The following is a 13409-nucleotide window of genomic DNA, read 5'->3' on the forward strand; positions in this document are numbered from 1 at the left end:
CAAACCTAGGGAGATGGACTATTTTGCCCAGGATTGCATAGCAGGTTATAGTTCTGCTCTCTTTGAGTATATGGCACTTCCCTATGGGAAAAATCAACTTCCTATTCCTGATTTTGATGTCTTTATCAGCACCCTGAACAGTCCTGCTTGTTTTTAATTCCCATTTGCTTCAAAGTGAACTTCTATCCGATTTTCTGCACATTCTTTGTATTGTAACACCACCACTAAGGCACTGTCTCGCAAACCATCATTGATAGGAACAGAAAGTGGACTGGCTTGGCCAGGATGATAGCTTCTTGTTTTGTGCTTCCTTAGAGTCACCGCTTTCAAATAGGGTATATGGGAGGTACTGAGGGAAATAACTGAGGAACAGGTGAGGCACTTGGGGAAAGTCTGCTCCGATCCACAAAAGGCAGAGAAGGAGCATTTAATACTCAGTGGCTTTGGATTTTACTCCTCTAATCCCCAGAAATGCCCATAGAAGAGGAAAGAAAGAAGGTTAATTCCAAATTCTTGAGAGACTCTAGGATTTCCTGTGTATCTATAGACTAGAATGAGGGGATATTTGTTTTGCTATACTTTTTAGCTGTGCATGATTATGCTTCTAAATAATTGGTTCTGATCTCTATTTCAGTGTGTTTTTTACTTTTCCAGAAGCAGCATGGCTTGAAGTTAGTTATAAAACTAAATTGCAGAACTGCTAGAAATAATAGTATTTATATGTAAGATCAAGCCATGACTTCATGACATTATTGTTTTTTCTTGCATTTTTAACTTATATATTTTTTCTTTAAATGGCTATCTTTATATTATTTTTTAAAACTTACATTGTACTAGAGTGTATTTTCCTTTATTTTATAATTGGTTGTAAAACAATTTTTTCTGAAATGCTGAGTATATCAGGGCCTACCTAAGGACTACACACAAACACACATGCACACAAAATTAATTACGTAGCTAAAGAGAGAACTTCTTATTTTCTAGGGATATAAAAAAGGCTTTTAATAGTAGTTTTGTACTTTAATTTTTTCCAGGTGTTTCTCAAGCCTTGTTCCCATGTGGTGTCTTGTCAACAAGTTGAGGTGGAACCCCTCTCAGCAGATGATTGGGAGATACTGGTAAAGAAAACAAAATGAGAACTATCCCAGTTTAAGGTTAAACTACTTCAAAATATCAGTGTCTTTTTTTTTTTTTAATTATAGTTGATTTATAATCTTGTGCTAGTTTCTGCTATACAGCAAAGCAATGCAGTTATACACATATATACATTCTTTTTTTTATGTTCTTTTCCATTACGGTTGATCCCAGCAGATTGGATATAGTCCCCTGTGCCATACAGTACAACCTTGTTGTTTATCCATTCTAAGTGTAGTAATTTGCATCTACCAACCCCAAACTCCCAGTCCATCCCTCTCCCTCCCGCTTCCCCCTTGGCAGCCACAAGTCTGTTCTCTGTGTCTGTGAGTCTGTTTCTGTTTTGTAGATAGGTTCATTTGTGCCATATTTTAGATTCCACATATAAGTGATATCATATGGTATTTGTCTTTCTCATTCTGACTTCCTTCACTTAGTATGATAATCTCTCGTTGCATCCATGTTGCTGCACGTGGCATTATTTTGTTCTTTTTTATGGCTGAGTAGTATTCCATTTTGTATATGTACCACATCTTCCTTATTGATTCATCTGTCAATGGACATTTAGGTTGTTTCCACGTCCTGGCTATAGTGAATAGTGCTGCTGTGAACATTGGGGTGCATGTATCTTTTTGAATTATAGTTTTGTCCAGGTATATGCCTAGGAGTGGGATGGCTGTGGTGGTTATATTTTTAGTTTTCTGAGGAATCTCCATACCGTTTTCCATAGTGAGTGCACCAACTTACATTCCCACCAACAATGTAGTGGGTTCCCTTTTCTCCACATCCTCTCCAGCATTTGTTACTTGTAGACTTTTTCATGACGGCCATTCTGACCAGTTAGAGGTGGTATACCTCATTGTAGTTTTGATTTGCATTCCTCTAATAATTAGTGATGTTGAGCATCTTTTCATGTGCCTACTGGCCATCTGTATGTCTTTGGAGAAATGTCTATTTAGGTCTTCTGCCCATTTTTCAGAGGGGTTATTTATTTTTTTGTTGTTGAGTTGTATGAGCTGTTTGTATATTTTGGAGATAAAGCCCTTGTCTGTTACATCATTTGCAAATATTTTCTCCCATTCTGTACATTGTCTTTTTGGTTTTTTTATGGTTTCTTTTGCTGTGCAAAAACATGTAAGTTTGGTTAGGTCCCATTTGTTTATTTTTGTTTTTATTTCTATTATCTTGGGAGACTGACCTAAGAAAACATTGATACAATTTAGTCAAGAGAATGTTTTGCCTATGCTCTCTTCTAGGAGTTTTATGGTGTCATGTTTAAGTCTTTAAGCAATTTTGAGTTTATTTTAGTGCATGGTGTGAGGGTGTGTTCTAAGTTCATTGATTTACATGCAGCTGTCCAACTTTCCCAGCACCACTTACTAAAGAGACTGTCTTTTTCCCATTTTATATTCTTTCCTCCTTTGTCAAAGATTAATTGACCATAGGTGTGTGGATTTATTTCTGGGCTCTCTATTCTGTTCTGTTGATCCGTATGTCTGTTTTTATACCAATACCACACTTTTGATTACTGTAGCTTTGTAGTATTGTCTGAGAGAGTTATGCTTCCTGCTTTTTTTTTTTTTTTTAACCCCCTCAGGATTGCGTTGGCAATTCTGGGTCTTTCATGGTTCCATATAAATTTTTGGATTATTTGTTCTAGTTCTGTGAAAAATGTCATGGGTAATTTGATAAGGATTGCATAAAATCTGTTGCCTTATTGATTTTCTGACTAGAAGAACTGTCCATTGATGGGAGGGGGTGTTAAAAGTCTCTTACTATTATTGTATTCCCATCACTTTCTCCCTTTATGTCTGTTAGAATTTATTTTATGTATTTGGTGCTCCTATACTGGGTGCATATATATGCTGACAAGTGTAAAATCCTCTTCTTGTTTTGATCCTTTTGTCATTATATAGTTTCCTTCTTTATCTTTCTTTATAGCCTTTTTTTTGTTTGTTTTGTTTTTTGTTTTTTTTTTTGCGGTACGCGGGCCTCTCACCGCTGTGGCCTCTCCCGCTGCAGAGCACAGGCTCCGGACGCGCAGGCCCAGCGGCCATGGCCCACGGGCCCAGCCGCTCCGTGGCATGTGGGATCCTCCCAGACCGGGGCACGAACCCGCGTCCCCTGCATTGGCAGGCAGACTCCCAACCACTGCGCCACCAGGGAAGCCCTAGCCTTTGTTTTAAAGTCTGTTTTTTCTGATATAAGTATTGTGACCCCCCACTTGCTTTTCATTTCCTTTTACACGAAATATCTTTTTCCATCGCCTCACTTTCAATCTTTGTGTGTCCTTTGCCCTAAGGTGGGTCTTTTGTAGGCAGCATATTGTAGGCTCTTGTTTTTTAATCCAGTCTGCGACTTTATGCCTTTCGATTGGAGCATTTCGTCCACTGACATAAGGTAATTAGTGATACATATGTTATTTATTGCCATATTAAACCTTGTTTTTCAGTTGATTCTTTGCTTCTTCTTCCTTTTTGTTTTTCCTTTTGTAGTTTGATGATTTCCTTTATTTTATGTTTGTGTTCTTTTCTTTTTGTGAATCTATTGTATGTTTTTGATTTGTGGTTGCCCTGGTTTTCAAGTATGTTAACCCCTTCCTATATCTGCTTGCTTAAGACTGATGGTCATATAGGCTCAAACACATTCTAAAAAACAAAAAAAAAGAATCTGTATTTTTTTTGATGTCCTTTTTTACATCTTCATGTTTATCCTTTTGCTGTTCCTTGTATTTATCATCACTTTCACAGACAGGGTTTTTTTTTTCTCTCTTTTTGATCTATATATTGGTTGATTTAAGTGGTTTACCTTCCGATCATGATTTCTTCCTTCCTATATCTTCTTTTCTATTTAGAAAAGATCTTTTAATATTTCTTTTAGGATAGGTTTAGTACTGCTGTATTATTTTAGTTTTTGCTTGTCTGAAAATTCTTTATTTTTCTTCCTATTCTAAATGATAATCTTGCTGGGTAGGATATTCTAGATGGCAGATTTTTCCCTTTCAAGACTTTGAATATATTTTGCCACTCCTTTCTGGCCTACAGTGTATTTGTAGAGAAATCAGCTAATAGCCTTATGGAGGTTTCCTTGTAATTAACTCTTTGTTTTTCTCTTGCTGCCTTTAGAATCCTTTCTTCATCTTTAACTTTTGCCATTTTATTATAATATGTCTTGGTATAGGTCTGTTTAGGTCCGTCTTGTTTCTGTGCTTCCTGTATTGGGATATCTGTTTCCTTCTTTAGGTTTCAGAAGTTTTCGCCATAATTTCTTCAAATACATTTTCAGTCCCCTTTTCTCTTTCTTCTTCTGGAATCTCTGTTATGCATAGATTGAGATGCTTTGTATTATAAGTCTCTAATACTGCTTTCATTTTTTTCATTAGGCTGTGCCTGCTGTTTTAATTGAGTAATTTCCATTATTCTGTCTTCCAGATCACTTATTCTGTCTTCTGCATTATGCATTCTGCTATTCATTGCCTTTAGCTCAGCTTTTGTCTCGGCAAATGAATTTTCTAATTTGTCTTGGCTCCTCCTTATAGTTTCTGTTTCCTTTTTACAGTACTCTGCATTTCTGTCTCTAGGCTTTCTTAATTCCTCAGTATTTTCATTACTGCCTTTTGAAGTAGGTGTCTGTTAGACTGAAGAAGTCTGTTTCCTTGTTTATTCCTTCAAGGGAATTCTCTTGGTCTTTCAACTGGGAGCATTTCCTCTGCTTCTTCATTTTGCTTATATTTCTCTTACTCTGTGAGTTTAGGAGAAACAGTTATCTCCTCTAGTCTTGGAGGGCTATTTATATGTGGAAGCATCCCTGCATAGCTTGCGTGGGTTTAATATTTTTTTGGCATGAGGGCTGTTTTTGGTTTGGGTGCTTGCCATCTCTTTCCTCAGTGTGCGCTGGCCATTATCCCCTTGATGGGACCATGCAGGTGCATGGCCCGGGCACGCTCCCAGGAGGGGAGGGGCAGCGGTTGGTGCCCAGGCGTGGGACACTTGGTGGCGGCAACGGTCTGCACCTGCCTCTGCAGTCCAAGATGGCAGTGGCGGCTTGTACCCGCCCCCCGAGTGCACATAGGCTGTCCCTGCTGCCTGAGAGTGCACATGTGGAGAAAGAAGCTCCAATGGTATTACTGCCCCTCTCCTTGCATGCCCCCCAACAATGGCACCTTACCTCTCTGGCGGGCCCAGGCTTATTCCTGTACTCTCTCGGTTGTGGTGCACCACACCCTAGCCTCCCTCAGGCTGTCTTCATGCAGCCAACCCCAGTCCGCTGCCTAGGTCTGACCTCCAAAGCCCAAGCCTCAGCACCCAGCCCCCACCTGCCGCAGCGGACAAGCATCTCAGGCTGGGGAATGCTGGGCAGCACACTGACTATCTGTGCAGGTCTCTCTCTGCTTTCCCCTCTGCAAACTGGTTGCTGCACTCTCCTCCAAGGCTCTGAAGCTCCCCCTCTGTTCCAGCTGATCTCCCCACCAGTGAGGGGGCTTTCCAGTGTGTGGAAACCTTTCACAGTTCCCTCCCTGGAGCGCAGGTCATGTCACGATTCCTTTCTCTCTTTTTTTTTCTTTATTCTTTTGTCCTATACAGTTACATGGAGATTTTCTTGCCCTTTTGGAAGTCTGCGGTGTTCTGCCAGCATTCACTAGATATTCTGTGAGAACCGTTCCACATGTTAGATGTATTTTTGATGTATTTGTGGGAGAAGGTGAGCTCCCTGTCCTGCTCCTTCACCATCTTGATCTGATCCTCCAACATATCAGTGTCTTTAGATTTCTCTTCTGTGTCTGGCATTATATATTCTGAGTTGGTTTGATTTATAAGAATGAGTTGAGATTTCCTTACTAGGCCTAAAATAGACAAAATGTAAAGTGAATTGATCTTTTTGTTTATTGATTCTAGGAGCTGCATGCTGCTTCCCTTGAACAGAATCTTCTAGATCAAATTCGAATAGTTTTTCCAAACGCCATTTTTCCTGTTTGGGTTGATCAGCAAGCTTACATATTTATCCGGATTGGTAGGTGCCATTGTAATATTTTCCATCATACTCTTCACAGTAGCACTGAATCCAAAGCAGAGGTAAATGCACACTAATGACCTTTATTTTCTACACAGTTGCACTAATACCAGCTGCTCCTTATGGAAGGCTGGAAACTGATAGCAAACTGCTTATTCAGCCAAAGACCCATGAAGCCAAAGAGAATACATTTTCAAAAGCAGATAATGCACATGGAAAATTTCATAATTATGGAGAAGACCAAAAAGGATTGACAAGAGAACTTCAAACCAAGCAACTTCAATCAAATACTGTAGGAGTCACTGGGTCGAAAGAAACAGATTCAGAGGATACAGTTGACTCATCATTAATACCAAGCTTGTGGACTGTGATAGGAAACATTTTTTCTTTTGGGTCTGAGAAGAAACAAGACACATCCTGGGGGTTAACTGAAATCAGTGCATTCAAAAATATGCAGTCAAAAGTTGTTCCTCTGGATAATATTTTCAGAGTATGTAAATCTCAGCCTCCCAGCATATGTAATGCATCAGCAACTTCTCTGTTTCACAAACATTATACCATTCATGTATTTCCATGGGACCAGGAATATTTTGATGTGGAGCCCAGCTTTACTGTGACCTATGGAAAGCTAGTTAAACTACTTTCTCCAAAGCAACAGCAAAGTAAAATGAAGCAAAATGTCCTGTCACCTGAAAAAGAGAAGCAGATGTCAGAACCACTAGATCGAAAACAGAGTAGCTCAGACCATAGTCAAGAAGGTGGCAATGCCTGTGTGCTAAAGGTAGTCTGGAATGGACTTGAGGAATTGGAGAATGCCATTAAATACACCAAAAACTTAGAAGCTCTACATCTTGGGAAAGTTTGGGTTAGTATAAATCTTTTTTTTTAAATTGGAATATAGTTGGTTTACAGTGTTGTGTTAATTTCTGGTGTACAGCAAATGGGTTAGTATAAATCTTATAATTGGGGAGGAAGTAATTTTATGTTGCTTGAACTTCCCCAAATTATGAACTAAAATAATATTTTATATACAAATTGAAAACCAGTATAATAAATAGTATCTAAAGTTCCTGCGGGGACACATTTCTGATTGCAGGGTAAAGTCCAGGTTTGGGTAGGGTTTGTGTATTTCCTGGCTAAGTAAACTTGGACCGGCATAAGCTAAGATTGGTACAGGCCCAGAGAGGTCAAAATTATTTGCCTGGGGTTATTAGCTAATAAGTAGAACTAGGATTCAAACCCAGGCGGGCTGACTCTTGAGTTCATGCTTTGATTGGAGTGCCCTACAAAGCCTCACATCTTTAATGCCTGCAGAAGATGTGTTTCCCAGTTCTTGAAAGCAAAGGAAGGACTTGTTATGTATTGGGGGAAATGCCCAGTGTAGGGAGAGACCCACTATGTGAGATGACCTGATTCAGATGTACCCAGAAGGTCCTTACCCTGCTGGTATTGGCTCTTTAACTTGTGTGTGATGGAGAGCAAAGTAGAGCAGCTAGCGTTTCGCCTTCTCATCCTGGCCTCAAATATTTTTTTTTAAGGTGTTTTTTTTGATGCAGACCATTTTTAAAAGTCTTTATTGAATTTGTTACAATATTGCTTCTGTTTTATGTTTCGGTTTTTTGGCCACAAAGCATGTGGGATCCTAGCTCCCCAACCAGGGATTGAACCCACACCTCCTGCATTGGAAGGTAAAGTTGTTTTTGTTTTTTGTTTTCTGTGTTTTTTTTTGCGGTACGCGGGCCTCTCACTGCTGTGGCCTCTCCCGTTGCGGAGCACAGGCTCCGGACGCGCAGGCTCAACAGCCATGGCTCACGGGCCCAGCCGCTCCGCGGCATGTGGGATCCCCCCAGACCGGGTCACAAACCCGTGTCCCCTGCATCAGCAGGCGGACTCTCAACCACTGCACCGTCAGGGAAGCCCAGAAGGTGAAGTTTTAACCACTGGACTGTCAGGGAAATCCCTGGCCTCAAATATTAACACGAATTTTATATGGAATGAGTCACCAGCCCCCTTTATTTGAACCTAATTTTGAACGATTGTGAAATGAAACTTCAGGGTGAGAAGGGAGGAAATTGTTAGGATAGGGAAGAACAATGGGAAGGAAAGGGGGTCTCCTTTGTAGGTTTCTTTTACTCTCATAGTTTTACCTATGACCTTTATGTAGGCGACTTACAAAATTTTAATCTCTTAGCCTACATCATTTTCTAAAGCTCCAACGATGCCTCATATTTTCTGTTAGCTCTAATCTCTTACTTAAGAAGATCCCACTGCATCTTCAATATCAAATTGTCTAACACTGAACTTACTATGACTTATCTCTTTCTATTAATGGTTCTGCCATTAGGTAGGAAATACCATTATTTCCTTGATATTACATGGTGAGGACGGGGTGAAAAAGGGATAACGGTCAAGTCCTGGAGAGCAGGTAAGATGGCAGTGAGGAGCCTGCACTTCCCATTCTGCTTTAAAGGTTGGGAGAATGACCAGTGAGGAGTGGCAGTAGCTGCCATCAGGTACTCAAACAGGCTTGACTGGATAGATCAAAACTGATCACCTTCTGAAGAGGATGTTAAAAGAAACAAATGTAGGGGAAAAATTGAAATGTGTTATAACAGTACCTGAACGCCCATCTGGTTATATTATAAATCATGATAGCGTCTATCGTTCGCCTGAATTGATAGAAGTTAACATCAGTATTTATGCTATGGGGTATTTCTTAATCAAGCTTTTAACATATTTATATTTTTTATTTATTTTTATATATTTCAGATCCCAGATGACCTGAGAAAGAGGCTAAATATAGAAATGCATGCAGTAGTCAGAATAACTCCAGTGGAAATTACCCCTAAAATTCCAAGATTTCTAAAATTACAACCTAGAGAAAACTTAGTGAGTTCAGATTTATATGTTACATCACAGTTTTACATGTGTTGTAAAATTTCTAGTTGCTTTAGTTAAGTAATAAGAATGTACTCCTTTATGCTAGAAGGGCAAGGAAGTCTTTTTTTCTTTTTATTTTATTGTAAAATATATATAAGATAAAATGCTATTGTAACCATTTTTAAGTGTGCAGTTCAGTGGCATTAAGTACATTTATAATGCTGTGAAATCATCACCACTATCTATTTCCAAAACTTTTCCATCACCCCAAGCAGAAACTCTGTGCCTGTTAAGCCATCACTCCCCATCCTTCCCTCCCCCAGTTCCTGGTAACCTCTCATCTGTATTCAGTCTCTGTGAATTTACTTATTCTAGATCTTATATGTAAGTGGAATCATACAATATTTGCCCTTTGTGTCTTGCTTATTTCATTTAACATGTTTTCAGGGTTCATCCACACTATAGCATATATCAGAACTTCATTCCTATTTATGGCTAAATAATATTCCATTGTATGTATATACCACATTTTGTTTATCCATTCATCTGTTGATGGACACGGGTTATTTCTGCCTTTTTAACTATTGTGAATAGTGCTGCTGTGGATGTTTATGTACAAGTATTTGTTTGAGTCCCTGCTTTCAGTTCTTTTGGGTACATACCTAGGAGTTGAATTGCTGGGTCATATGGCAATTCTGTGTTTAACTTTTTGAGAAATCAAGAAGTCTTTAATAAGCAATACACATATAAATTGTGCCAATGCAAATATGGATAATTTGGCTTTTAAAAGTTTGGTATTTTTGCTACATCTGGGTAATCTTTAAAAAAATTCTCATATGTTTTGGTATTAACATTGCAGCATAAAAGAGAGCTAGATTGTTTTACTTTTCAACACTGTTAATTTAGTAGAAACTGATAATGGTCAGGAAATGAGGTATGGAACTTAACTTTAAAATCTTTTTAATAGGGTATCATCATCTGTACCAGTTTAGATTACCAGTTCTCAGAGAATTATAATACAGGAAAATTATTATATGTTTAAAAAATTCCAGACATAATTTAATCCTTCTCTGATAATTTGAGTGATACTTCTGGATCCTCTGGATATCGATGGTCATTATGTCAGGGTCATTATATAACCATTTTAACAGATCTTTCTACTTGATGAAACCCCAGGTAAGATAGCTTATATTTTGTGACTAGAGAAGAAGAAAACAAATAGAATAAATGCCATTTCCATAATAGTATGCAACTGAGCATTTAACACATTGGCTGAACAGTATACAGTGATTTGTAGTTTTCTTTGAACTTTTTGGTTATTGATCTTAGGTTTTTTTAAAATTTTTATTTTATATTACAGTTGATTTACAATGTTTCATTAGTTTCAGATGTATAGCAAAGCGATTCAGTTATACATATATCCATTCTTTTTCAGATTCTTTTCCCATATAGGTTATAACAGAATATTGAGTGAGTTCCCTGTGCTATACAATAGGTCCTTGTGGATTATCTATTTTATATATAGTAGTGTGTATATGTTAATGCCAAACTCCTAATTTATCCCTCCCCCCCACCTTTCCCCTTGGTAACCATGTTTGTTTTCGAAGTGTGTGAATCTGTTTCTGTTTTGTAAATAAGTTCATTTGTATCATTTTATTAGATTCCACATATAAGTGATATCATATGATATTTGTCTTTCTCTGACTTACTTCACTTAGTACGATAATCTCTAGGTCTATCCATGTTGCTGCAATGGCATTATTTCATTCTTTTTTATGGCTTTTTAAATATATTCCGTTGTATATATATCACATCTTTATCCATTGCTCTGTCGAAGGACATTTAGGTTGCTTCCATGTCTTGGCTATTGTAAATAGTGCTACAGTGAACGTTGGGGTGCATGTATCTTTTCAAATTAGGGTTTTCTCTGGATATATGCCCAGGAGTGGGTGGGATTGCTGGATCATATGGTAGTTCTATTCTTTGGAGGTTTTAAGGAACCTTCATATGTTCTCCACAATGGTTGTACCAATTTACATTCACACCAACAGTGTAGGAGGGTTCCCTTTTCTCAACACTGTCTCCAGCATTCATTGTTTATAGACTTTTTGATGATGGCTCTTCTGACCAATGTGAGGTGATACCTCATTGTAATTTTGATTTGCATGTTTCTAATAGTGATGTTGCCCACCTTTTCATGTACTTTTTGGCCACCTGTATGTCTTCTTTGGAGAAAGGTCTATTTAGATCTTTTCTACTCATTTTTTGATTGGGTTGGTGGGTTTTTTTGTTTTTTTGTTTTTTGTTTGATATTGAGCTGCATGGACTGTTTGTATGTTTTGGACATTAATCCCTTGTGGGTTGCATCACTTGCAAATATTTTCTCTCATTCTGTGCGTTGTCTTTTTGTTTTGTTTATGGTTTCCTTTGCTGTGCAAAAGCTTTTAAGTTTAATTAGGTCCCATTTTTGTTTTTATTTTCATTACTCTAGGAAGTAGATTCAAAAAGATATTGCTGCAATTTATGTCAGAGAGTGTTCTCCCTTTGTTTTCCTCTAAGAATTTTATAGTGTCCAATCTTACATTTAGCTTTTTAATCCATTTTGACTTTACTTATTTTTTTATTTTTTTGCGGTACGCGGGCCTCACTGTTGTGGCCTCTCCCACTGCAGAGCACAGGCTCTGGACACGCAGGCTCCGCGGCCATGGCTCACGGGCCCAGCTGCTCCACGGCACGTGGGACCTTCCCAGACTGGGGCACGAACCCGTGTCCCCTGCATCGGCAGGCGGACTCTTAACCACTGCACCACCAGGGAAGCCCCATTTTGACTTTATTTTTATGTATGGTGTTAGAGAATGTCTAGTTTAATTCTTTTATATGTAGCTGTTTAGTTTTCCCAGCACCACTTATTGAGACTGTTTTTTCTCCATTGTATATTCTTGTCTCCTTTGTCATAGGTTAATTGACCATAGGTGCATGGGTTTATTTCTGGACATTCTATCCTGTTCCATTGATCTATATTTCTGGTTTTGTGCTAGTAACATACTGTTTTGATTATTGTAGCTTTGTGTTATAGTTGGAAGTCAGGGAGCCTGATTCCTCCAGCTCCGTTTTTCTTTTCTCAGGATTGCTTTGTCTATTTGGGGTCTTCTGTGTTTCCATAAAAGTTTAAATATTTTTTGTTCTACTTCTGTGAAAAATGCCGTTGGTAATTTAATAGGGATTGCATTGAATCTGTATATTGCCTTGGGTAGTATAGTCATTTTGACAATATTGACTCTTCCAGTCCAAGAACATGGTATATCTTTCCATCTGGTTGTGTTATCTTTGATTTCCTTCATCAGTGTCTTATAGTTTTCAGAACAGAGGTCTTTTGTCTCCTTAGGTATGTGTATTCCTATGGTAAATGGGATTGTTTCCTTAATTTCTCCTTCTGATCTTTTGTTTTTAGTGTATATAAATAAGAGATTTGTGTGTATTAATTTTGTATCCTACAACTTTACCGAATTCATTGGTGAGTTCTAGTAGTTTTCTGGTAGCCTCTTTAGGATTTTCTATGTATAGTATCATGTCTTCTGCAACAGTTTTACTTCTTTTCCAATTTGGATTCCTTTTCTTTTTCTTTTCTGATTGCCATGGCTAGGACTTTCAGAACTATGTTTAAAAAAAAAAATGGCTAGACTGGGCATCCTTGTCTTGTTCCTGATCTTAGAGGAAATTGCTTTCAGCTTTTCACCATTGATGACGATGTTAGCTGTGGGTTTGTCATATATAGCTTTTATTATTTTGAGGTAGGTTCCTTCTGTGCCCACTTTCTGGAGAGTTTTTATCATACGTGGGTGTTGAATTTTGTCAAAAGCTTTTTTGCATCCATTGAGATGATCATATGTTTTTTATTTTTCAGTTTGTTAATGTGGTCTGTCACACTAATTGATTTGTGGATATTGAAAAATCCTTACATCCCTGAGATAAATCCCACTTGATCATGGTGTATGTATGTTGTATTGTTGAATTCAGTTTGCTAGTATGTATGTTGTATTGTTGAATTCAGTTTGCTAGTGTTTTGTAGAGGACTATTGCATCTGTGTTCATCAGTGATACTAACCTGAAATTTTATTTTTTTGTGATATCTTTGGTTTTGGTATGAGGGTGATGGTGGCCTCATAGAATGAGTTTGGGAATGTTCCTTCCTCTGCAACCTTTTGGAATAGTTTCAGAAGGATAAGTGTTAACTCTTTTCTAAATGTTTGATAGAATTTGCCTGTGAAGCCATCTGGTCCTCAACTTTTGTTTGTTGGAAGTTTTAAAATCACAGTTTAAATTTCAGTGCTTGTGGTTGGTCTGTTCATATTTTCTGTTTCTTCCTGGTTCAGTCTTAGAAGATT

General features: G+C 38.1%; 1 protein-coding gene across 2 annotated transcripts in view; it reads left to right on the forward strand.

Moving 5' to 3' along the window:
* The window catches only part of PEX1 (peroxisomal biogenesis factor 1), a 98736-nt gene that overhangs the window by 32122 nt on the left and 53205 nt on the right, over positions 1–13409 (forward strand). For both annotated transcript variants that reach the window (XM_082846766.1, XM_082846765.1), the window contains 4 exons: positions 1035–1118; positions 6030–6144; positions 6243–7009; positions 8914–9033. In XM_082846766.1, the coding sequence (XP_082702892.1) occupies positions 1035–1118; positions 6030–6144; positions 6243–7009; positions 8914–9033 (1086 nt within the window). The remainder of the gene's footprint in view (positions 1–1034; positions 1119–6029; positions 6145–6242; positions 7010–8913; positions 9034–13409) is intronic.

This window comes from Leucopleurus acutus (genome assembly GCF_964270905.1).
Source record: "Leucopleurus acutus genome assembly, chromosome: 9".
Taxonomy (NCBI): Eukaryota; Metazoa; Chordata; class Mammalia; order Artiodactyla; family Delphinidae; genus Leucopleurus; species Leucopleurus acutus.